Here is a 23360-nt window from a genome sequence, read left to right as displayed (position 1 = left end):
TTATTCCTTTTCAATGACAGCGGCCGCGTAAACAAAAACATAATTGGGACGCTTGGGAAACGAAAGTACGAGCCTTCAGTGGTATTTATTTTTGTGTATAAAAAGCCTTCCATTTTAAGTTAAATGTTGCGATGAATACAATAACAATGTAAGTAGTTTATTTACGCAAATAGCACATACGTTTATTGACACATCTTTTCGTTTTTAGACCCAGCACCGATCCGACCACCTTTTGTCGCGTGTGTTTTGCAGAAATTAACCTACTTATTTCAATCTGTCCAGATACGGTAAACGATAAAGTCACCCGACACCTTTTGCATTTGGTTAAAACTCACCTTGGGTTGGAGTTTGGAGGTGGGAATGATTTCCATTGTGCGGTCTGTGAAGTGTGCTACCGGTTGTTGCGGGAGTTTGATTTGCTGTACCAGAACGCCCAGCAGAATAACGAAGCGCTAAATGTGCTGGTAGATAGCGTGCTAAACAGTCAATCAAAATCGTACCAATCAACTGAAGATGCATTGGATATGCAGGACACCACAGTCGTAGAGATCGTCGGGCAGTCTTCTCCCAGAGCGGTAGTGCATGAAAGCAGTGTTGACAATGTACGCCACGTAAAAACGGAAGAAGAGGATTTTTTCGATGGTGAAATAATTCTCGAAGAGGTACCCTATACCGACACCAGCCACGAAGAGCATCAAGTGCACGTTTTCCATCTCGATGGTGAATTGCAGCAGGTGATCATCGCCGGAGAACGGAGCAGTAACAAAGGGTCTCGGAATGGTGCCAAATCGCCCGTGGTGTTGAACCGAGCTAGAGATGGCAGAAAACAAACGACCCCGTCAAATGGGCGTCCCCAACTGAAGCAAACCCCTGTACAGCGTTCATCGCACAAGGGTTCATTTCACAGCATGAAAACTCTCGAATCAGGCAGAACCGTGCCAAAAGTAATTCAACAACAACCACAAAAAACACCCACAATGGCCAGGCGAATGGAAAAAGATACTCGTACCATCCAAAGCAGAAAACTCTACCGGTGCAACAACTGTTCGAGCTTGTTTGGCGAGCAATCTAAATATTTCAACCACGATTGTATTTCGAAGACGCGACCACCCAGCACAGAAAGAAAGTTGATGCAATGCACCGTTAAGCCAGAACCGTACAGGTGCCCCAAGTGTAACGTTTGCTATCGACGCGAGATGCTGTTGGAAAAACATCTCTACGAGGCACACGGTGTCGTTAGTGAAAATTTTGGCATCACGTGCATGATCTGCCAAATACAGTTCTCTCAACGGCAAGACTATGAGCTGCATGTTGCGGCAATGCATTAGATTTTATATATTAAATTGATTGATTGATTTGTCGTATATAGTCTAGTAAAAAAGAAACAATGTGTAGTTTCTTTGTGTTTCACGTGCATCATTATGCATTCGTTTGGGTGAATGAAGTGAATAAATGTGTAAAACAATATAACAAAACTTCCCCCCATAATTAATTATGCAAAAGAAATGTGGAAACTTGTCATCATGCTGGCGTAAATTAAATTCCAACGCTCGTAAGTGTATGATCAACATGGATAGAATCTTCTGGTGCATTTTTCTTACTTCCCATTAGTGGATTACTGGTTTTTAAACTATCCCCTATCCTTTCGTCCACCTCTACTACTTCCCCATACAGCATCCTACGCCGGAGTTACCCGTGGATGTGCAAACACTCACACACAAAAACACAATTTTCTTAATACTTTCAGCTATCTCTGCTACCCTATTTTTTCGAGTTTTGCTCCATTTTGCTGTTCATTAATTTGTCAAATATTACTTTTGATGCTGTAGTTAGTTTAACTTTCGATCACACTAAATAACACACCACATTTGATAAGTTACTGCTGCACGTTGTTTGGATGTTTTTGTTGGTTTTTTTTTTGCATGGAATCCCTCCAATGGGTCGTGTCCTTGTGAACTCGACGACGGACGGGGTTGGGAACGAGGAATTCTAATTACATACTTGCATGTCTCCTAAATATTCTACTCGCCTAGCCCCCTAGCTGTCTTCAGTGATACTCCAACCCAATTCTATTTTAGTTCAATTACAGGAACAAGAACAATCGCTTGATTGTGTCGTAGCAGGTGAATGTGAAAATCTAGGACAAGCTCACCATTATGTGAACGATCATTTTGAATGCCATTGTTCAACGCTGGTTTTGAGATCGTTTGGGGCATGGCATTTAAGGATAATCCATTTGCCGATACAAACAAAAAACGTTAGGAATATAAATTTAAGGATAATCCATCGGATTTAAGGATAATCCATTTGCCGATACAAACAAAAAACGTTAGGAATATAAATTTTGTTCAATAATATCATATTCAATACCATTGAAACTATCTTTCTTCTATACTGTAGTACAAATTGGTGTATGGAGTGGATGTTGGGGATGCAACGAACTGTGCTCCCGGTTGGTTCTTTTGATACTAATGTTTTTGCAACTTTTTCCCCATTTTCAAACTGTGGCAATTCCAACCAAAACTACGTTACCTTAATTATTGTGTAAAATTGGTAGAAATTGCATCTAAAAAATATATTTATCGTTAAAGAAATATCGTGCGCTATATCCTTTTCAACCCATCCCTGGCTGTTCCGTCGCTTCCTTGGATGGGCGTGTATTGAATGTCTATGGCTCATCAAATATAAAGTGCGGATCGTTCTTTTACAATTGTTCTATCTACGAGGAGTTGATAATGGGAGACTTCTTAACTCGGAAAACTGATGTGTGGCGCAAAACGGATGTGGTTTGGTTTGAAACTGGTCTTGAAACTCTCTTCTGGAAACTTATAGTTTTCCTCCAGAATGCAACGTTCTAAAAATGGTAAAGTGTTCTAAGCTCGATACTATTGGTATTGTGGTTGAGATAGTTTAAAACTGTGGTTTTAGTAGTGTGCCTCTATCGTGTGTGTTTAGGTTTCGATTAAAATTCTTCTCGCGTATGGGGTTGAGATAAAATCGTTCTACTCAAGGGACATTAGGCAAGACATCAATGGCCAAATATGAGCCATCTTCGTCACCATCATCCTGCCATTTAGTGAGATCGTTATTTCAATGCAAAACGCAACGCATCTGCTTAATGTTTCCGTTCCAAAACACAGCTGCTCCATCGTGGACCTGTCATGCTTACTCTTCCTGTGCCTTTTTATGTTTTAAAACGATTTGAATCTTTTCCCGGGCTGTGTTTGTGTCTAATCTGATTACGCACTAGTTTTTCTCCTAAGCATTCTACAGCATTAACATTTGCTAGCCCTCGGAGCCTATCCCTCAACCAAGGCTCGTGTACGCTCTGTATAAAAGGAAAAAACAAAACAACACATCTATCATTTTTCAGTTGAGAGTAATTGATTTTCCATAGTCACGCGGGCATGTCCCACCAGAGACTGTCGTCCAACATAACTGGACGCATGCCCTTTTGCGCCCATTTAACAGTCTAGTTTCCACAGTCTAGCATTCATTCGTGTCAAGTATTACGGGTGTTTCGTTCCTATACAACAAGATTACCGGTGGCGGTTGGCCACCGTTGTTACCTAAACGCTAAACGCTACAAGCTATCGGGGGAGAATTGTTACGATAAAATGTTCCATTTTGAAGGATCGGTTTGATTCGATTTGATTCTTTTTGGTATTTTTCTCCTTGCCACACGTAGCTAAATATATTTTCTTTTGCATATTCAAAATTGGGTTTCCTACTTCACTTTGATGTCTAAGTGCGCACGTGGTGCATGCTGCATTTCGTTTTCTGTATTCGTTTGCTTACATGATTCTCATCGAGCTACTGCTATTTCTACCGATAGTAATTTTGTAAAGTACAAACAGAAACAATAAAACAGAAAGACCTCCCTTTGTAATGCCTTCGAATGCTTTTTTGTGTTTTGTCCCCTCACGCAACCTTTAACCTTAACGCCAAACACGGATTTCCTTACGACCGTACGTTCGGTACAGCTTTACATAATGTACAGAAGAGTGCAAATAATTTACAAACATGAGAGACATTCCCTCTACAATGATTAAGCGCACGCTGCGGGCATAACAAAGGCTTCAAACAACAACCCGCTGGGGGGAACTGGGGAAAAACTTAATCAATCCAACGTTTGAATTATCACATCATCGTTATCATTTGCTTTTGTCATGGGTCGTTTCGATTCAGATGTCCGCCGAGTCGCGGTTGGAGTGTTCGATGGCGGCCAGCAGGTCATGTTTCTGGCGTACGTACAGTCGTCCTTTGCGCCAGGGATTTTGCAGTTGCAGCGGTCTAAAGTCGTCCCGTAAGCAACGCTCCCGGGCTCCGATCACCGCGACCAGGCAGAAATTATCTAACCGCTCGGGTGTGTAGATCGGTCCTTCGCGTCCTTTTAGCACTACGGCCATGTTGAGCTGCTTGACGACCAGGTCGATCACCTCCCGGGCGCTCGTTTTGGGTGTGACACGCAGCTTTAGGGAGGTCCCACTCGGAAGGCCCGTTTCGTAAGCGGCGTAAACCTGCAGGATACTGGTGGCGGTAGATACAATCGTCCCGGCAGCACCACTGGTAGCTTCTGCCGGGGCACCTTCGGCCGGTGGCTGATCGGGAACCGTTGCATACGACGCACCGGATGTGGTAGAGTCTGACGTCGTCGTTACGATCGTTACCGGTTCACGCTCCGGTTCCACTGGTTGGTACGATTTGGCCTCGTTCTGCAGTGCGGCGAGCGTCGGCTTAAGGTACGTTGTCGTGAGGATCGGTTTCGTTTCCTCGAAGATCTCCATTTCCTGCTGCAGCTCACGCTCGATGAAGTTGATCGCTTTGAGTGCCTGATCGCGACTTTTCTTCGCAAACAGTTTCAACGGTCCGGAAGGCTGGGGTGCTGGAGCACTCGTGCTACTGCTTGGCAGCTGTCGATTGGTGTTTTCTACGTCCTCGATAGGCGTTGTTATCGGGGTGGTGGTCGTCGTCGCGGGAACCATCGGTACTAGAAACGGCGAGCGAACGTTCAGCAGTGGACTAGACGTGGCCGAGTAACTGGAGTAAATGGTCGGTGGGCGGTTTTTCTTTCCACCACTGCCACCGGTGCCACCCATCCCACCTGGTCCACCTGTTTTACCATCGGACGAATGATGATGAAGATGATGATGATGCGAGGAGCTATTGAGCGTGTCTTCGGAGCGTGACGGTGGCAACCGCTGTACCACGGCAAACTCCTTCTCGGGCTCCACACCCGTCACCGAATAGTAACTACTGTGAGTGGCACCGGACCCAGAATCGGCACTGTTTTTACGCGACCCCGCCTGGCTTACGTTCAGAAAGCGCGCACTATTGTATTTGAGCAGCTGCTCCGATTTGGAGTATTCCGCGTCGAGCAGCCCGTTATGGCCGAGTGTGTGTTCCACCGCCGGGCCTGGCCACGACCCTCGTCCCGGGCTGCTTTTGTGGAAACTATTCGGGCCTGCGTTTCCGGGCGGATGAAGCAGCTGCGATTCACTGCCGCCTTTCTTCTTGTCCCCGCCACCCTTCGGTAGCTTGCCAAAGTAGGTGCTCTTGTAGTCCAGTATTTGCTTCATATTCAACTCCGGCATGTTGGCTCGATCACGTGCATACCCGATCACATCCATCAGCCACCGGACCCCCTTCCAGATCGTGTTCAGCCCCCCGGATAGCTCCTGAAGCTTCGCCAGTCGATCTTTCGCCTTCTGCAACTCGGAACTGCTGAATGCTTCACGGTGCAGGTGGTTCGCTAGCATCGTGTCAAGTTCCAGGATGCAGGACAACCTCGAGTACTTCTGAATAATGCTACCCTGGTACGTCTTGAGGTGGATCATCTCGAACGCCTGGATGGGCATTGACAGCAGGTCACCCCGTTGCAGTAAACTCTCCTTCTGACCCGGTACCGCACAGCTACTCTCGGCCGGAGGACAGATAATAAGGAAGCTGACGTCGCTGTTCAGCTCGATCACCTCGATGTCGTACAGTCGATGCGCAACCGCCACATCCACCGGAATATCCATATACTGGAACAGATTGTGCACGGCTTTGGTGAGCATCTCGAGAAAGTGCAACTGTACCTCCGTCGGTCCTTGGTGCTTTGGTCGGAACTCCAATATGCTGGATGGTTTGTGCTGTTTTATCAATTCCCACTCTTCTCTGTAAGCATACCAAAATAGAAATGTATTTTAAAACAATCGGAACTCTCTACCGTCAGAAGGTTTTACTTACGCAGACACATGAGGATTGTCACGGATTTTGCAGTGCGGCAGTACGTTGGGCGTCTTCACCGGTACCACCACCTGTATCACATCCACCGAGCTCTGCATCTTCAGGTACCCGACGTACAACCCCCGGGAGAGCCGTATGTTGGAGACCTGATGGTAGTTGATCTGCTCCTGGATCGAGTTCATCAGTATTTCGTTGATACTGCTGTCCTCCGTCGAGAGGGCCAGCTTCTTGTGGATCTTGTTCAGCGGTATCCAACGGGAGTTTAGCACCGATACCGCTTTAGGACTCTAAAAGAGCAACGATAATGCAGAGCTAGGTTATAAATTTCAATATTCTTTGCAACACTAAACTGCAACGAACAGTTTAAGAAATTAAATTTTAATTTCCTGTTCCTTGACGGTACACTTACCTTAATACAGTTAACACAGGACAGCACAACGGTACCGTGCACGTCCCGCAGGGGTCGGTAGAACAGTTGGCCGAGGTCGGTAATCGAAAGGGCGGACTGCATCTGACAGGCGGCCGACAGGAGCTTCGTGCGGAAGTGTATCGCCGACGAGGCGTTCCGTTCCATGTCCATCCGTAGCAGTTTCACGTCGTCCCAAGTGCAGGCCACCTATAAATCAAACGGTAATGCAATGGTTTGTTACAGAAAAAGGACAAAAAAATTGCCCATTGGGAAAGTTGAAAAATAAATCGCCAAACGGCCATCGTATAGGGTGCACCACAAATAGCAACCCCGGAGGAAAATGTTTGCGAACCATTATCGATTGTGCTCGACGAAAGTCAAACATTCCCTTGTGGTCTTGGCGGTGGTGGTTGTTGTTGTTTTCCACAGTGGTGAAAGAAAAGCCAAATTGAACTCGAGGCTCCTCATCCCCTCGTTGACTCGGGGAGAGAGGTTTTAAAGTTTTCCCCCCCAGCATACGACCACGGCGCTGATGAGTGGTTTGTTCTGATTTATGTTCGTCTCGCGTGGAAGAAACCACACAAACCGTTCGGTTTGGAGCGAGAAAATAAAACGAGCAGTTTGTCTTTGCTTCATAAATCCTTGCTACACATCCGGGTCAATATTGTTTACTTCTCGTGATCCCGGAGATCCACGTCGGTGCTTAAGAGCAAAACACATACAGCGAAAATGGAATGGAAAATGTGTCGTTCCATAACTTTTCCCCGGTGATTGTTTGTTCACCAGTTTGTTTGTCAGTTGTTGTTTGCGAGGTCCTGCAAAGGCTCATGAAAGAGTAGGGAAAAAATAACTTTGAACTGTGACCGGAATGAAAGCCGAGAGGGGGTTGGGGGAGAAAAATTCGCACCAACATTGAACCAATCCCAGACGGCCAAGACGCCATCGGAAGGCAAGGACTTAGCACCGCGATGAGCCTGGTTAAGGATTTTCTACTGCATTGGCATCGGTGATTGGAGTTTACCGTTTGTCAACATTAAAAAAAAAACGAACTTAGACCAAAGTTTACCGAACGGAAATAAACTGACACTCCCCCACTGACCATCTTCCCAGGCGGTTCCAGTCAAAACGGGGGTAGGGCAGATTTTTGCACAATAAACCCCATCGTTTTACTGTGTGCGCAAAGCCCTTCGAGGCAAATAAATTTCTCTTTAGTGCCCCATCGCGGGCTGGAGCTTCACCGCATCGAGCGCAGCATCGATGAATAAATAAGAAGATACTGAGCGCCCTTTCGAGGTCCTAAAGTGCTGTTGGACGTTTGAGGCAAGTGTTACGCTGTTCGTTATTCCACTCCTGCTTGTGCGTACGTTGATTCGTGGGGATACTCGGATGGTTCTTACCTTCATCAGCCAGTAGAAATCTGTGTGCAGATTGCTGGTGAAGGTTTCATCAATCTCAATTACCGGCACAAAGTCTTCGTTGGTGAGCAGTAGTTTATCCTCGTGGTACAGGACGCAGGCTAAGTAAATTCCTCTGTTTCCAGCAGGAGAGAGAGTATTAGAAAAAAGAGAAGAAAGGTCATTCGGTGTTCCTAACGTTTGCGAGGTGAAAACCAACCAACAAGGGAAAGGGAAACAAAGGTGGTACCGTACCGTTTGAGATTTTTCTGAAATTTGGAAGCCGCCGAGAAGAGCTGCTTGATGGTGGTTTTCTTCTTCGTCGCTCGCTTCTGCTGCTGCCCGGTACTGTCCAGGGCGATCTCGGACGCGTCCTCGGGCCGTGCCAGCCGGACCGCGTTGAACAGCTCGTCCAGATTGCGCTGCTTGCCGGCGAATCGGTTGTCGCGTCCCTCCACATCACGCCAACCTTTTTCCAGGGAAAACGGGAGAATGGACAAAATTGTACAATCATTACAAGAGTCCCCTTAACCCGGCACAGAATTCGTCCCTGCTAGCAACAAAGTCGTGCTTCCCGGTTCGAGTACAGCTCATTACTTTCTTGTGTCCCGCTTCTACCGCGGCAGGCTATTATCACGTGCTATATCCGTAGGGATCGTTCCCTTCGTTGCGAACCATCCTTACCCTATGACCGGAGTCACAGTACACTCCGAGGCCGGTACCCCAATGACCACAAACTAATGGCTGCATAGTCCGCGGTGTTCAGACGGACAGCCGGACAAACGGAGCAAAAGTGGCTTTTATTTCTCCCGAGAGGCATCGCAATCTGGATGCCTTCGGTTAGGTTTGTTTGGCCTCTCCAAATGCTCACCGGTACGATGAGCTACAAATGGTCGGGTGTAGAGACCTCGCGGACCATTGCTTGTCTGCTTCATGGTCAGATTTTTCCTACAATGAGGAGGTTTCCCGGTGGCATTACAATATGATCACAAACAAAACATATCCTTTGTATGAAAGAATAGTCAAGTACAGAAGTAACAACCTTAACTTAAGAATTGTTTCCACGATATTTGAATTAAAGAAAGCATTTCTACCATTAAAGCTGTTTTAACAGGTAAATGAAATGTAACATAGCGCATGAGACGAAAAGGATAGGATGTCTAATTGAAAATGCAATCCAATAGACGATCATTACCAATGAAAATTGTTCTCTAGCGATAATTATACTTTTTAATACAATTACTGATTGTGTTTCTTTGAGTTGCGGCTGCTTTGCTCTCGTGTTTGTACCTAAGCACGATGAGGGTAAACATAACGATGGAAGTTTAATTTGAGGGCAACCAAGGATGCCAAACAATCCAACAATCTGAGCGAGAATCGGGAAAACCGATTCCCAACCGTGGAAACGGCACGCTTGGAATAGCTTGGAAGCACAGCTCACGGAACAGTGGTGCACCGTTACACCGGACGTCCTTTTCATCCACTTACTCGACGGCACGACACAGTTCGGGACGGATAGTTTGTACGGTCCCCAGCCCTTCACGTTGCCGGCGCACGCCCGGAAGAAGTATCGCCGGCCCTGTATCAGCTCGTTCAGATTGCAGACCGCGCCCATGCACCCGTGGAAGCTGCACCATTCGCTGATCTCCCGCTCGCCCACCACGTTGCTGAAGTCCGACCGGGAAGACCATTGCACTGGAATGAAGGAAACGGGTGAGCGAGTGTGAGGTAATTTCGTTTGCAATTGTGAACCGCTCGGCGGCAGGAAGCGACGCACGGATGGGGTCGGTTGGTCGGTCCATTAGCACTCACCTTTGAATTTGGTCGTTATGGCACCTTCCAGCGGTTCGTACAACCGCAAGCTGACCGCACTGCACCCGGTGACGTCGATATCGATCCGGTTCGGCACGTCGGGCGGTTTGGTTTGCTCCCAGCCGAGTATCATCCGCCGGAGGCCCTTGACACGCCGTTCCCACAGTCCGACTTGCTTGTCGATCTCGTTGCCGGTGCAGCTAGTCACCGATGGCCCACTGCTGCCTGTTGGCGATAGGAAAATGAGGAAAAATTAATAGCAACTATCGTTTGGTCGTGTAGTGCAGGCCAATCAGCCGGAGACTCTTAACCTCCGAAAGATTTGCCGATTGTTAGGGTCGGGTTTCGATCAATGATATACATTTTTTTCCAATACATAAGAGAACTTAAAACAGGTCAAGTAATGTAAGAAACCTTAAGAGATCCGGTTCAATAATAATGTTACCATATAATGTTATTGGACGAAAACCACGTAAATTAAATTTGTTTATTGTGAACTGGTTTCAACTGTAATTAAATTACGATACCCTCGCCCTTTCGTTTTACCCCTAACACTGCCGGACAATACCTTTTTAGTTACAAATTATGCGTGTAGAAAAACGCATTCTGGGTTAAGTGCAGTTGCACTCAAAGTTGTAGTAGAATGAAGTGTTTACAAATAAATTAAAACCCGGATGACGGTATATGAGCTGGAAAGTGTTTGCACATCACCACGTTGCGTTGTCCTCAGTTAGGAAACATGCGCTTAGAGCATCCCCCTTCGACTCCCTTCAACGTCGGCAAACATTTAGACGTATCAATTTCCATCCATCCTGCACACAACGCTTGTACCTATTTTGAAAGCTCGTTTACTCAACTGCAATTCTCTGCACCAGAGAGTCCTTACTGCTGCTTGCGCCACATGCCACATCCCGCGCGGGAGCACATTGCCATCTTTTTAATCACACGGAAAACGCTCCGCACTTCGAAATCAATCGAGAATACGCCAACCGGCATCGAATTACTGCACCATCGCTAGGGCACTTGAAGTGATGCGAAAGGAACACTTCCGGAACTGGTGGCATTGCGCGTGGGATGCGCAAAAAAGAATGAAGAAAATGAAATACATTTTCCTCCGGCCAACCAGTGTAATGTGATTATTCCTCGGCTGCCTCCTTGGGACGGTAGTGGATGGAGTAGAGGAAAGACGGGCAACAAAATCAAAGTGGAACGGAAATTGCACACCGTCTCCCGTGGGGTGGAAGTTTGTTCAGGCGTGCTGGCGACGTCTTGGGATAGTATTTCAATTGATGCATATTTTATGCATTACGCGTCTTTTGCAGCAAAAAAGCGAGTCGATGCAAATGTCCTTTTTTCTGATGCTTTGTAATCTGATGGTTTTGTTCGTGGGAAGGAAAGTAAGTAATGCAAAAGACAAATGCAGTAAGCATTGGTGTCTCCTTTCCTTTTAAACTACCTCTTTGTTTTACTTGTCTTAGATGTTAGCCATTTAGTTTCAAGACGTTTTATATTAAATTGATTTGATCAAACAAGCCTTAAACTCGTTCAAGTCATAAATCTAGCACAAACAGACCGAAATGCATAAGAGCTCGTTCAACAACAAACTCAATATACAACGATCATACTTGCTGATCCTAAGCTCCAAACTAGATCCCAACAGATTAAATTGTCTTTAAAGTGCACAAAAGCCTGGCCACTTGCCTCTTGGCCTTCGCTCGGACGCGAGTAAATAACATTCAGTCGGAAGGATGCAGCAATTTACGAAACTTTCAACGAAATCCCACTTCGCCGGCGGAGATAACTTTGCCTCCCACTTCTGGAACAAGGCGGTAAAGACATCCGGCTGGTTCTGTAAACCAAACGGCACCACTTTCGACCGAAGACCATGGGGCAGGTTTAACTTAAAATGTAAACTCTCGTTCGGATTGCAATTTGGAAACTTTTCAACCAACTACTCGTACCTCCAGTGGCTCCAGTAAAGAACTGCCTCTCGACTATTTCGTTCTTTGCCCAATGTCCTTGTTGAGGGGGAGGGCAGGCACAGTTTACTTCATTCATTATGTTTCGGTGGTGAATTGGATTTTTTTTTCGAGTGAGCTTTTGTTAGGTACAGAAAGTTGTAATAAAAGAACAAACTTTCAAGTCGTGCGACGAGGTTCGTCGTTGGACATTGCTTGGCGTACCTGAAGACACCCAGTGGTGGAAGTAAAAGTCACGCAGGTAAAGTGTGTTTTGGTGTTAATTTGGTTACCCACTTTACCAAGGGAATCCAAGGAATGCCAGTTGAGAACAGTAGGAATTCCCGCGAAGCACTTCCCTACATTAAGTGTGGTTTTTATGTACCAAATACTAATTGAAGCAACTTTTACAGGCAACGTGAATCAGTAGTATGGTTTTAAGTAACAACTAACTTTTACGGTTTACGACCATTTTCATCTCTAGAGATATGTTTCGTAATTGTACCTTACGTTGGGTTGGTTTTAACATTTTTTTAGAATCCTCAGTGAGACGAGGTCTTCACATTTAATTTTTTAACATTAAACTGTTTTAGTAAAAGAACTAAAATCCCAACACGAAATTATCTGTGCAACTTGCACACCAGGAAGACAACTGGGAATCAACAATCGTGTAGGTTGATTGCGCTTGACAAACAACCCTTGGCAACCTGAGAAGCGTTGCTCCTAGCAACGAACGTTGTTTATTGACGCTGGAGCAGCAGTGGCGAAGCAACGTCACAAGGGGTTTCATTTCACCAGAACGTCGGTGACGAAAACACACCGTGCGCAATGCCATTGCTGCTGAAAGACTACACCTGGGAGCGCCGGGTCGTAAGTGATTCGGTGAGGATAATCGTGACGGTTCCGTTTCCGGGAAACAAACTTCAACCGGGCGATATATTCACGACGGAACAGTTCCTGAAAATTTCCCGTGCACCACACTACTGGGAGCTATTCTTGTGTCATCCGATCGATCCGGACACGAGCCGTTGTAGTATCCTAGCGAATGAGGTCCTGTTTGAGTTGATCCCGTCCGATCCGACTGTGATCTGGGAAGCGCTTGAGATGGACGTTCCTCGCGAACAGAAGGCGCCCTTAAAGGAGCAATATCTCGAGCGACACCGGATCCGATTGGAGGAACGAGCCAAGCAGCGTGCGGTGGAAAAGGATTGCATGAAGAAGGGCGAGATTCATAGACAGATCGAAAGGGAACGGTGCGACCGATCCGCCATCGAGGGTCTGCTGGAGTCGGCCAAAGAACGCGAGCTAAAGCGAATGGAGTTGGCCATGGTGAAGGACTACCGAAGTCCGGTGTCCGGTACCAAGCGCACTCCCAAAATCGCTCAGCAGACGAGTAGTGGTCCTCTGGTGACGAAACCTGCTCCACCCGACAACAGTCCACCTCCAGTGCGCCGCTCCGGAACGGTCGAGGTGACGTTCAGCAAGCGTACCTTCGTCACTCCCAAGCGCGAATCTATGGAGGTGGCCGAACAGGAATGGATCCGGAAGCAGGCGGCCGCTCGTAGGGCGACGGTCGGGTTCGCCAACGACGACGAGCTGCGGCCGGACGAGCGCAACCCGGAGTGGCTCAAGCAGCGAGGTGACACGTTCTTCCAGCAGCGCAACTATCTTGCCGCCATTGCGGCCTACAGTGCCGGGATCCGGCTGACGAAGGACTACTATGCACTGTTCCTGAACCGATCGGCCGCCCACTTGGCGCTCGAAAACTATCAACGATGCGTAAGTGACCCGGGTAGGGATTTCCTTGCGCTTTTCTGTCTATGTCTAACTCCTTTTTCCTTTAATATTCCTGCTTACCAAGGCTGAAGATTGCTCGACAGCCCTGGAACTGCTGGAACCACCGGTGGAGGCCAACCGGAAGGCTCGGGTAGCCTGTCTCGCCCGCCGTGGAGCAGCCCTGGTGAAGCTTGGCTTTTTACGCCAAGGCTATGACGAAATGGTGGCCGCCAGCCGTCTCGATCCGGACGAGGCGAGCCTACGAGAGGAAGTGGAACGTTTGAAACATCTTCTCGATCGGGGAACCGATAGCGATTCGGACTAAGACCACTATTATTGTTGTTCATCGATATTGTATGCTGACAATTTATTTAGGATTAGTTGATTAATTTGTTGATTAATAAACTTTGACTCCATTTGATGCTTTTGATTATACTCTCAGGTTACAAAGAGATTGTTTGCGTACCAAGAAACAAGACCAAAGTAGACAGCAGTCAAAGCTGTGTTCAAAATGTGAACACAATCAATCGATGGATGCCCTTAAAAGTTTTTCTAGCGTTTCATAGCGTTATAGAAGTTTCGAGTATACCTTAGAACACAAAAAAGAAATACCATGAAAGGAAAAACTCCTCTCGTTACCGTAAGGCTGTAGGTGTCCGAAGGCACGTCATTAAAGAGTCGATCCGAATCACCCGAATTGTTCGCCCCACCCCGCACCATAGCCAAACGTTAATCAATTTTACCTCGTCGGTCACGAGGCAGAACCGCCTCGAAGGATATTATTTTTACCGAGAAACCATCGCCGTAAGTGTCCCATCCCCATCTAGGTCCACTTCGGTGCCAGCGCCTCATTCTCTTCGGCGCACTGTACTGTACTTACCGATGATATTTGAGAAGGATGTTTTGCCGGCGTTGGTTCCGGACCCGGTTCGCTCGTTGCCGGTCGCGCTCGCCTGATTGGTGTCGAAGTTTCCCAGCTCGTGCACGGTCGCTTCGGCTTCGCAGAGCAGATTGTTCAGATGCAGTCCCATGTTGCTGTTGGCCGCTTGCACTAATTGGAAGAGACAGCCGCGGGTTTGGGGCGTTCGTTAGTGGAAGCGTTTGTGTGGGTGTTTGTGTGTGTGTGCTGGGCCTCCGCAACACACGCCTGGGCCAGCAGCGTCAGATAGTTGGCGAAACCGCTTGACTATTGTCCCGTGATCGTCTCTCCGTCCTTCTCATGCTACCGGTTAAAAGGAAAGTTCCTAGCATACTTCAAGACACAGGAGGTGGTCCTTGAACGCAGCCGTACTGTTAGGTATTTCAAGCCGCGTACTTTACAGTGCAAAGGACACACAGCGAGAGCAACAAAGAATGGGTGTAATTTTTAATTACAAAAAATAATTAAAACTCAATTTGTCTTTGGGGAAATCCATCCTGTTCCATCGAACCGGGCAACTTATGCTCGGGTTGGTCGGACGCTGATATGCTGCGTCATGGCGCAAAGGAGTGAGAATTAAAAGTGTTTTGCGAAATAAAACGGAAAACATCTCGGAGAAAAACGGATGCGTAAAACCTTCGATCTTTTACGTAGGACATATTACAACCAGGGGACAAAGTTATGTACGGTTTATTCGCTGGAAATTCGATGCCACCGTCGTCATTACTAACCCGAGTGCGCGTTCTCGATGGCGCCCTGCTGCAGCAGCATCTTGGTCATCGATCGGTTATTGCTGAGCACGGCCACGTCCAGTGGCGTGAGGCCGTCACTGTTGAGGCTGTTAACATCCACGTCCGTGCTCTCCAGGATGGTGCGTGCCTTTTCCAGGTGTCCATGTTCGACGGCCGAGAAAAGAGCTACGGAGAAACGAAAGATTAAAAATTGGTTTAGGTTAGACTAGTTGCCAACGATTTCCGATAAGGTAACGGTATGATTTGATGTCCGTGTTCGGCGATTGATTGAGGGCTTTGGTGAAACTTGACTGATGTACAGTGCAAGACCATACCGAAAAAGACCGTAAAATTAGGACCCGATTAGGCAAATCTGAAATGCTAATGCGTTGACGCATGTAAAACCTCCGAGCATAATTTCGGTATTTGCAACATTATCGCAACGGAAGCCCTCGAGACGGAGCGAAACCGTTGGAAACAACATCCTAATCCTCCTCCCGGCATTACCATAATCAGTGCCCATTTGAATTAAGCTAATGCGATGCATTCATTCGTATGGTTCGCCGGTTTTCTTCTTTTCGAAGGACGCCATCTAACAACATTGTAGTCGCGTTCCCTCGTTAGTTGCTTTTAAGAAGCAATTTGGCGCATATTCGCTAGAAATCACGACCGACAATTGTCAATCGTTACGAATCCACGCTGCGGTCGTAATGTATTCGCTCTCGTCAACTCCCCCACCACGCGTTGTATTATTTTTGTCCATCCAATTTACATCTCCCCCGAGGGGGGGGGGGGGGGGGGACGTGGGTGATCAATTCCCGGGAACTCCAAATCCAATGTGGCAGCTGTCCTCCCCGTTCATTTATGCACACCCGGGCGAGCGGACGGTTCGAATGTGTGCGCTACTAGTTCCCAATCATGATTTATGCTCCGCCCGTACGCAGCCCGGTGTCATCTATGGATTGATTAATTTGACAAACATAGGGACGTGGAAGTTCATATCGGCCTCCGTCTGTCCGGTGATGATAATTACGCGTAAATAAATGATTATCGCATTTGATACACGCAGGCCGATCGGGTCGGGTCGGGTGCATAAACAAACATGGTCAATCGCGAGACGCAGTTCTAAATATTTAACCACATTTCTGTCACCTGCGCCCGCCCGTGTGTGTACTTCTTCTTCCGCTTGTGTTTGGTTATTAACGTCAATGATTCTCTCCTCGATGTGATTGAAATAGTGTGGGAATGGTTTAGATAAGTATCATCGCTTGGACTTATTTATAGCATTCATCGGAATAGAATATTACTCGACATTGGAAGAAAACTATGACGCTCGGAATGGTATTATCGGAAAATCAAATTATCGGACACGCAACGCAGCGGATTCGGCGGAGGTTTGCGTTCCAATTGAGGACACCCGAGGACCGTACCGTGCAGATGGATGTTAATTTGGGTCAGTTTGTCCAACTGTGCCTGCAGCTGCTTGTGCTGCTTCTTCGTCGGCTGCTTCTTCTGCTTCCAGTACGACGGAGGGGCGATCGTGGCCGCTTGCGGGGACTGCTGTGACTGGTACGGGGGCAGCGGGGACACACTCTTGGCGTTGTGCACCGCCAGCACGTCGACGGAGTTGGTGACCGTCACACCACCCGGCCCGCTCAAATTATGATTGTCGCTCACGGTCAGTCGGTTCGAGCGCAGCAGCAGCAAGTGCTGTGCGTTCCGGGCGTTCCGCTCCGCTTCCCCGTTGGCGCTGCTGGCGTGGTTTGCGGTCGGCTTGCGGTGATGGTGCCCACCTACACCGCCTCCTCCATCGGACGCCTCGTCCACCGAGCTGGTCGAGAGGTGACGCGTTTTCTTGCCGATCTTCGGCGACAGGTGGCGCTTCGGTACGTGCACCGACGGTTCCTGGTGTTCCGCACCGGGCGGATGTTGCTGGTGCGGTAGGAGGTATTCCATCCTCGGGCCGGTAGTTGTAGCCGATACGCTTGAGAGGTTCGGTGAGCTTACGCTCGAGATGCGATCGAGTGCGGACGACGTTACCGACGGCAGGGAACCGGCCAGCTTTCGACGATCGGTTTCATTTTCGTACACAACGGTCACGTTTTGGGAGCCGACTCCCTGCTGATGTACGGCGCTGGGGAGTGATTGAGCGGATGCGGTCCCGGTTTGCGTCTCGATCGTGGCCAGCGAGTTGGTGGAGCCGTCGCAGGACTTTTGGCGGGGTGATGACACACCGGAGCCTGGGCAGGGGATTGTCGGGCAGGTGAGGCGACAACTCGGAAACTCTAGGTTCGACAGGGACCGCGTGACCAGATCCGGCAGGCTTATCTCTGTGTGGTACCACCGAAACAATATAAAACGAGAAAGAAAAAGGAAAAACAGAAACATAAGAAACAGAAAATACAAAGATAACTAAATAAACTAACGTAATAAAAATAAGTTTTGTCATTTAAATTTGAAAGCAATAAAAAAAGGAAGTTGATAACAAATTACCCAATCCCAAAGCGGAAGGAAACACAAAAAAAGGGAAGAAAGAAAGTAAGGTAAGGAAAAGTGTGAAAACAAGCATAATGAATGTTAAAAGGTTCGCCCATTTCGTACCCTAAACGGACAAATTAATTACACACAATAAAACACACGGAGCGCGCTCGGTTGCTGCCTTTCGGTTGCGCCCGGGACGTGTCACGGAAACGGCTCACGCTCTTATCGTAATTGTAATCTCTATACACCGCCGTTCCTAGGTGGCAGCTAGGACACCGGATGAGCACACCGGGCACGTCTCGTCCGGCGTTGAAATGATTGTAAATTGTACTCAATTTATTTTTGAAATCCCCTCAATCCGTGGGGCATTCATGTCCGTGAACACCACATCAGCCCGTAGAAGCCGGAAATATTTGCACACCGTGGCATTGCGTTCACACTCAAGCAGTCTCACAAGGAAGCCGAGTTCATGCCACCTGCAGCAACCTGTTTCGGCTTGAGGGCACGTTGAAAGGATGCGTGTGAGAGTTTTCCAAAAACCCCCCCTTCTCAAAGCTTCCACTCGGTGCTTCCTGATTCCGGCCGATTTGCGGAATGAAAGACCGGCGGCACTAATCTTGAGCGTTTCTTGTTCGAATGGAGCCACTCCTTATGCAACACCTCGGTTGTGCCTCGGACGGTCACGAACTCCCGCCGAACCATCCGGGGTGAAAGTGTGCGGTATCGGTTGGGTTGGGCTTTCCTTTCATCAACCGGAGTGTACTCGTTCATTAGAGAACGCGTCGGTACGTTTCCGCCACGGACTTGCCTGGAATCCGGCCAAGGAACCCGAGCTGCACCACGTTGCTGAGTGATGGTACGTAATTCATTCGTCCGTTGTTGGGAATTTAATATTTTCAAAGAGTGTACCAGGACACGGTGGTGTGAAGCAACCTTCCTCCCCCCGCCTTCCGTGGACGCCATTCCGTGCGCTCAAAGGATCTAATTCTGTCGGTCGCTAACCATTTCGCCAGATGCACTTCTCGGTGCTGCTGCTGCTTCTGCTCCTGCTAATGGAATAACCACACGCTTTTTGCTCTCCGGCCAGGTTGCCCTGTAACGCTCGCCACTTTAGTAGCGACTTTTCTTTTTGGTTTTTCCATCCCTGCCCCTTCGCTTTCTCACGCCCAAGAAGGACTCAGCGGTGAACAAAACCTACTGCGAGATTGAAACAAAACGTCTTCTGCTCGGGTGCGGAATAGAAAAAAAAAAACGCCACAAGAGAACGCGTTTCAACGACTCGTCGGCGCTTCTGTTTCTTCAAGACGGGCGCGAAGAGGAACTAGCAACAGTCGAACCCTGACGAAACCTACACGGGCACGGTGTACTATTTTTATCGTATCAGTGACGCCACCGATAGTGGACCGGTTTTCCCTTCTCTCCCTTGGGGAGAAAATTTTCCACCGACCGGGCGGGTTTTCTTTGGAGCGCTACGCGTTTTGTTTTTTCCCCCACAGTGCGTTGAAAGCTCCATCGCAGCTGATGGGAGGCAACGGAGGTGGAGGGGAAGATCTTCATCTGAAGCGACGGAGTGACGAAATGAACGGCGGAACTATAAATTGCATCCTTTTAACCACACTTTTTTTTGTCTGACGTCTTTTTTTTAAACCATGGACCAGGCGAATGAAGGAATAGGAAAAGCGAGCACAGAGAAAAGTAAAGAAGAGCTAAACCTGATAACCGATGCAAGATGAAGATGTCGGTTTTCCATGCCGGAGCAGTTGATCCGATTAAAAAAAAGTCCTTTGTACGTAGAAAGCGTGTTTTGGACGTAGGACGGAAGTACCACTTGGGGGAAAAAAGATAGTTCCCGTATGCCAATTGAATTTTTCCAGAAAGATGTGATGGTTTAGTATTTTTATTTTTCCGTTATATTTAATAATTTTAATTTTACACGATTTAAAAAAAATGACGTTAATCTCGATAAATTAACGGGAGATGCATCTTGAAAAGTCACACAACTTTCAAGTTTTTAGTTGAATAATTAAAAGTAAAAATTTAATTGAATGTACACAACTCTTTCCTTTTTTTCTCACATCATTGTTATGCTTTCCACAAGTTATCATTTATCAGGAAGTTGTTATAATATAAATTAGCTTTTCTTCAGGAAGCGCAGCGAGCGGTCACGGTTCGCTCTTCGGATAATGAATAATGCCAGCGAAAAGGGCCAAGTCCGGGAAAGACATCTGGCAACCGGCTTGCTGACCGCCACCCGTAACCATTAAGCTTAACTGATTCTTGCTGCACAAACCTAATTTCGTGCGCTTTACGTTGAACAACGGCAACGGCCACGCTTGATGCTTGAGGATCGGTTCTTCAACGTCCAGCGCGTGGATGGTCAACTGAAGAAAAGATATTTGAAAAAAAAAGAAAACCCACACAGAAAACCTACACGCTCAAGTAACTTTGAGCCAAGAAGTGTAACGGAGCAAATCATCAGCCCTTGGAAAACCCAAGGAAAAGTCACCGGAGGAAAGGGTTGGTGGATCATCGTCGCAATCCAGCGATGTCCGACAATGGCGGTGACAGTTTTGCAGTTTTCATTTACAACCCACCTGCCCGGTTCCATTCCTCCCCGCTTCAGGCGGTTTCGTCTGGTGGAAATGTTCCGAGTCCAAAAATAGAACGACATCGTTTTCCATCGTGTGCGGGCGCGTGCCCTTTCCCCCTTCTGCCGCAGACCGACGATGGGCAACGGAGGGCAACAGTTCCGGGCTCGGTAACCGGCGTGCAATAATGCACTTTTCCACCCAACACTCCACACACACATTGGGATTACACACACCTACACCCGACGCGCAGACCCCGTCGTCGTCGGAAGTCCTTGAGCTTCCATTTCGAGGCGGCTGCTTAGCTTTCTTTTCGGCATTTCTGGAGACGGCAGGGAAAGGGGAAGTGGAGGGCAACAGTTGCTTGAGTGGAGGTGCCTTTCGGGTTCAAGCATATTGGGTGCATTAAAACACGAGGCCTTTGTACATTGCGTGTGGAAAGCAACTGGCAAAGAGTACGGAATGTACATTATTCCATTTGCTCTACTGCTTTTGTTATTGCATTGTTATAAAAAAAAAAGAATTTAAAAATACGGCTAAAATCTGCTCGACATGCCAACGATGAGGCACCGTTTAGTTTCTGCCATGATTGTTGTTTTTTTTTTCAAATTTTTAGTGGTTTTCGTTCCGTTTCTTTAAAAGGAAAAGCTAATTTTTCCTTTTAGTACGTTTTGGTTGAAACAATAATTAACTAATGGCAATAAACTTTCGAAAAACAAAAGGAAAAAAACCGGCATGTGAAGTAAATGAGATTTTTCATGTTTGGAGGGGTATAACTTTTCAACCAAACATGGAGTTTAAACACGAAACGTAAGAGTACCGAAATTTTCAAAAAGAAAAGCTTAAGAGAATTTGGAATAAAAGTAAAAACCCAAAACATAAAATACAGAAAGGATCAAGTATAGCGTCTGTGTTAGATAACCTTCTACACTCGAAAGTGAAAATTGTAATACAAATCCGCACAACGGACAAATCCAACCTTAGCTACTAAGCTAAGGATCTAAGGAGTGGACCGGAAAAGTCACACCGGTGACACACACATTGACCAAAAGTGAGCTTAAATCGTAATCTTTCCTAACACTAGCCGGAGAGAATTGCGCCATTGTGTCACCGGCTACGGTTGAGGAAATCTGGCAAGTTGCAACCACTTTTCCTTCGAGTGCCACTCCAGGAACCCCGGACCGCAGGATCGATGAGGGATTTAGGGGGGAGTTTGGGTACAACTTTCGTTTCCTCTGGTGACACACACATGTGTGTGGCATGCCGACGGAAAAGTTTAACCATATAAGAAAACCGTAAAGCACGGGCGGAAGAAATCCTTACTGGTGCTATTGTTCGCCCACACGGAACCTTTCCGTATGGTGGCCGTTCGCGTGACGGTGAGCGAAGCCGGACGTTGCTGCTGGTGTGTCGGTTCTGTCACCGTCGGTCGCTCCTGAACAACGGGGAGATGTCCTTGCTGCTCCTGCTCCGGTGGAGTTCCACCGACGACGGTGGGTTTCGCGGCAGAAGGATTGGCGAAGGTGGTTGGCTGTTTCCTAACAACAGTCAACTTGAGCTGCTGCCCACTCGGAATGTCTTCTGGTCGGTTTTCCTTGTCCCGCACCGACTGGGAGCGGGCGAGTGGCGTGACGGTGGCGTCGGTCGGTGGTCGTCGGTGCACTTTCAGCGAGCTCTGGACGGTCGTCGAGCGACAGAAACCCTCCATCAGCAAGGCGGCCGCTTTGGGCGGAACGTTCGCCGGAAGACTCGGAACCGGCGGACCATCGTCCGCTTCCTCGTCGACGGTACGCTTCTCCTGGAGGACCTTCGCGTGCAGCCGACGCAGCTCGGTGTAGGTGAGCTTCAGCTTGTGCAGCTTGTGGCGCAAACTGCGCCGCACATCGTCATGGTTCGGGCGGGAAAAACTCGCGTTCCGCAGAATGCCACTTCCGCTTTTGCTGCTGAGGCTGCTGCTGCTGCTGCTGCTGTTACTTCTCCCGGCACCGACCGGAGAGGACTGGGCCAAATCACCGACCGCTGGCAGATGCGAGTAGTTTACGGGAACGATCCGACCGGAACCACCGGAAGCGCTTGGCTTCAGTCGAGTTCGAAGGCTGCGCAGCGAATTGAATGACGATCGCATCGAATGGCTCCGACGGAACGGTTGCTGGACGTTGCCGATGCCTGAGCGTGACGGATCGTTGCCGACGGGAGTACGGCCCCCGCCGATGACAGCCGCCATCTCCTCCTCGTCTCCGAGCGTGTCACTGCTGTCGTTGAAAACCGCATTCGAGTAACATCCGTCGGCGGCGATGCCGTTCCGTTCGTAGAACGACTTTTCAGAGGATTCGCGGGAACTGCTGACTTTACTGCCCCACTCATCCATCTGTTCCCTTCTTTTTGTTTACACTACGATTGAACTGTGTTGTGAATGGAAAATCCGTATTAAAACACCATCCGGGAATCAAAATGAGATCCGGTTTTGCAGCACGACGGAAAGAAAGCGACACTTGTGGCATAAATTAAACGAGTTGTACCCTGCTTTTGAAATGTATCCTTTTTCCAAAGAAAAAAATAACCATAGCAACGCTTGGAACACCTCGATCAATGAATGAATTTTAAGCCTACAATCGCTTTACAAGGTTTGAACAAAAAAGCAAATTTGAAGGCTTGGAGTTAAAAAAAAAGTTAAATACCCTAATGAACCCCCACAAATGTTACCTCCCCATGGAATTAAGGAAAATAATTTATACAATCCGTTTCCCCCACCCGTGCGGTCCCACTCGTATCCCGCATATCGTATCAGATGGAATACTAATTTGTTTTATGTGCTTTCGCAATCGATTTTGCAATCGAAATTGATACTTCCGGTTGGAAGGAAAATTTATCGTTTGAAAATGGAGCGAAATAATGGGAAAAGGAAAACCCTCCTAACGAACCTGCGTGGATATTTTTCACACTTCCCCTACACGCCTTTTCCCGCCTTTTATGGGTTTTATTTTCCGAAAGCTCTGGGTTTAAAAACATTCCCATTCTTCCTGTTTCTTTCCTTTTTCGCCTACTTCGATGGATGGAGTGG

General features: G+C 47.7%; 3 protein-coding genes across 3 annotated transcripts; 2 read left to right on the top strand and 1 right to left on the bottom strand.

Moving 5' to 3' along the window:
• Positions 1–131: 131 nt before the first annotated feature.
• LOC131287580 (uncharacterized) lies at positions 132–1450 on the top strand. Its single transcript, XM_058316642.1, has 2 exons — positions 132–148; positions 209–1450. Exons 1-2 carry the CDS (start codon positions 132–134, stop codon positions 1326–1328), a joined length of 1137 nt encoding a protein of 378 aa, XP_058172625.1. The 3' UTR covers positions 1329–1450.
• Positions 1451–3931: 2481 nt separating this feature from the next.
• On the bottom strand, positions 3932–22667 carry LOC131284234 (uncharacterized). Its single transcript, XM_058313088.1, has 11 exons — positions 21623–22667; positions 16661–17560; positions 15231–15416; positions 14461–14631; positions 9847–10071; positions 9523–9729; positions 8290–8503; positions 8038–8170; positions 6641–6847; positions 6232–6518; positions 3932–6159 (listed from the first exon to the last, which is right to left on the bottom strand). Exons 1-11 carry the CDS (start codon positions 22665–22667, stop codon positions 4185–4187), a joined length of 5550 nt encoding a protein of 1849 aa, XP_058169071.1. The 3' UTR covers positions 3932–4184.
• On the top strand, positions 12633–13905 carry LOC131286309 (dynein axonemal assembly factor 4-like). Its single transcript, XM_058315244.1, has 2 exons — positions 12633–13583; positions 13666–13905. The coding sequence occupies exons 1-2, from the start codon at positions 12633–12635 to the stop codon at positions 13903–13905; spliced, it is 1191 nt and encodes a 396-aa protein (XP_058171227.1).
• Positions 22668–23360: the final 693 nt, after the last annotated feature.

The sequence above is a fragment of the Anopheles ziemanni genome, chromosome 3 (assembly GCF_943734765.1).
Source record: "Anopheles ziemanni chromosome 3, idAnoZiCoDA_A2_x.2, whole genome shotgun sequence".
NCBI classification, from domain to species: Eukaryota; Metazoa; Arthropoda; class Insecta; order Diptera; family Culicidae; genus Anopheles; species Anopheles ziemanni.
This window is presented reverse-complemented; position numbering and strand designations above follow the sequence as displayed.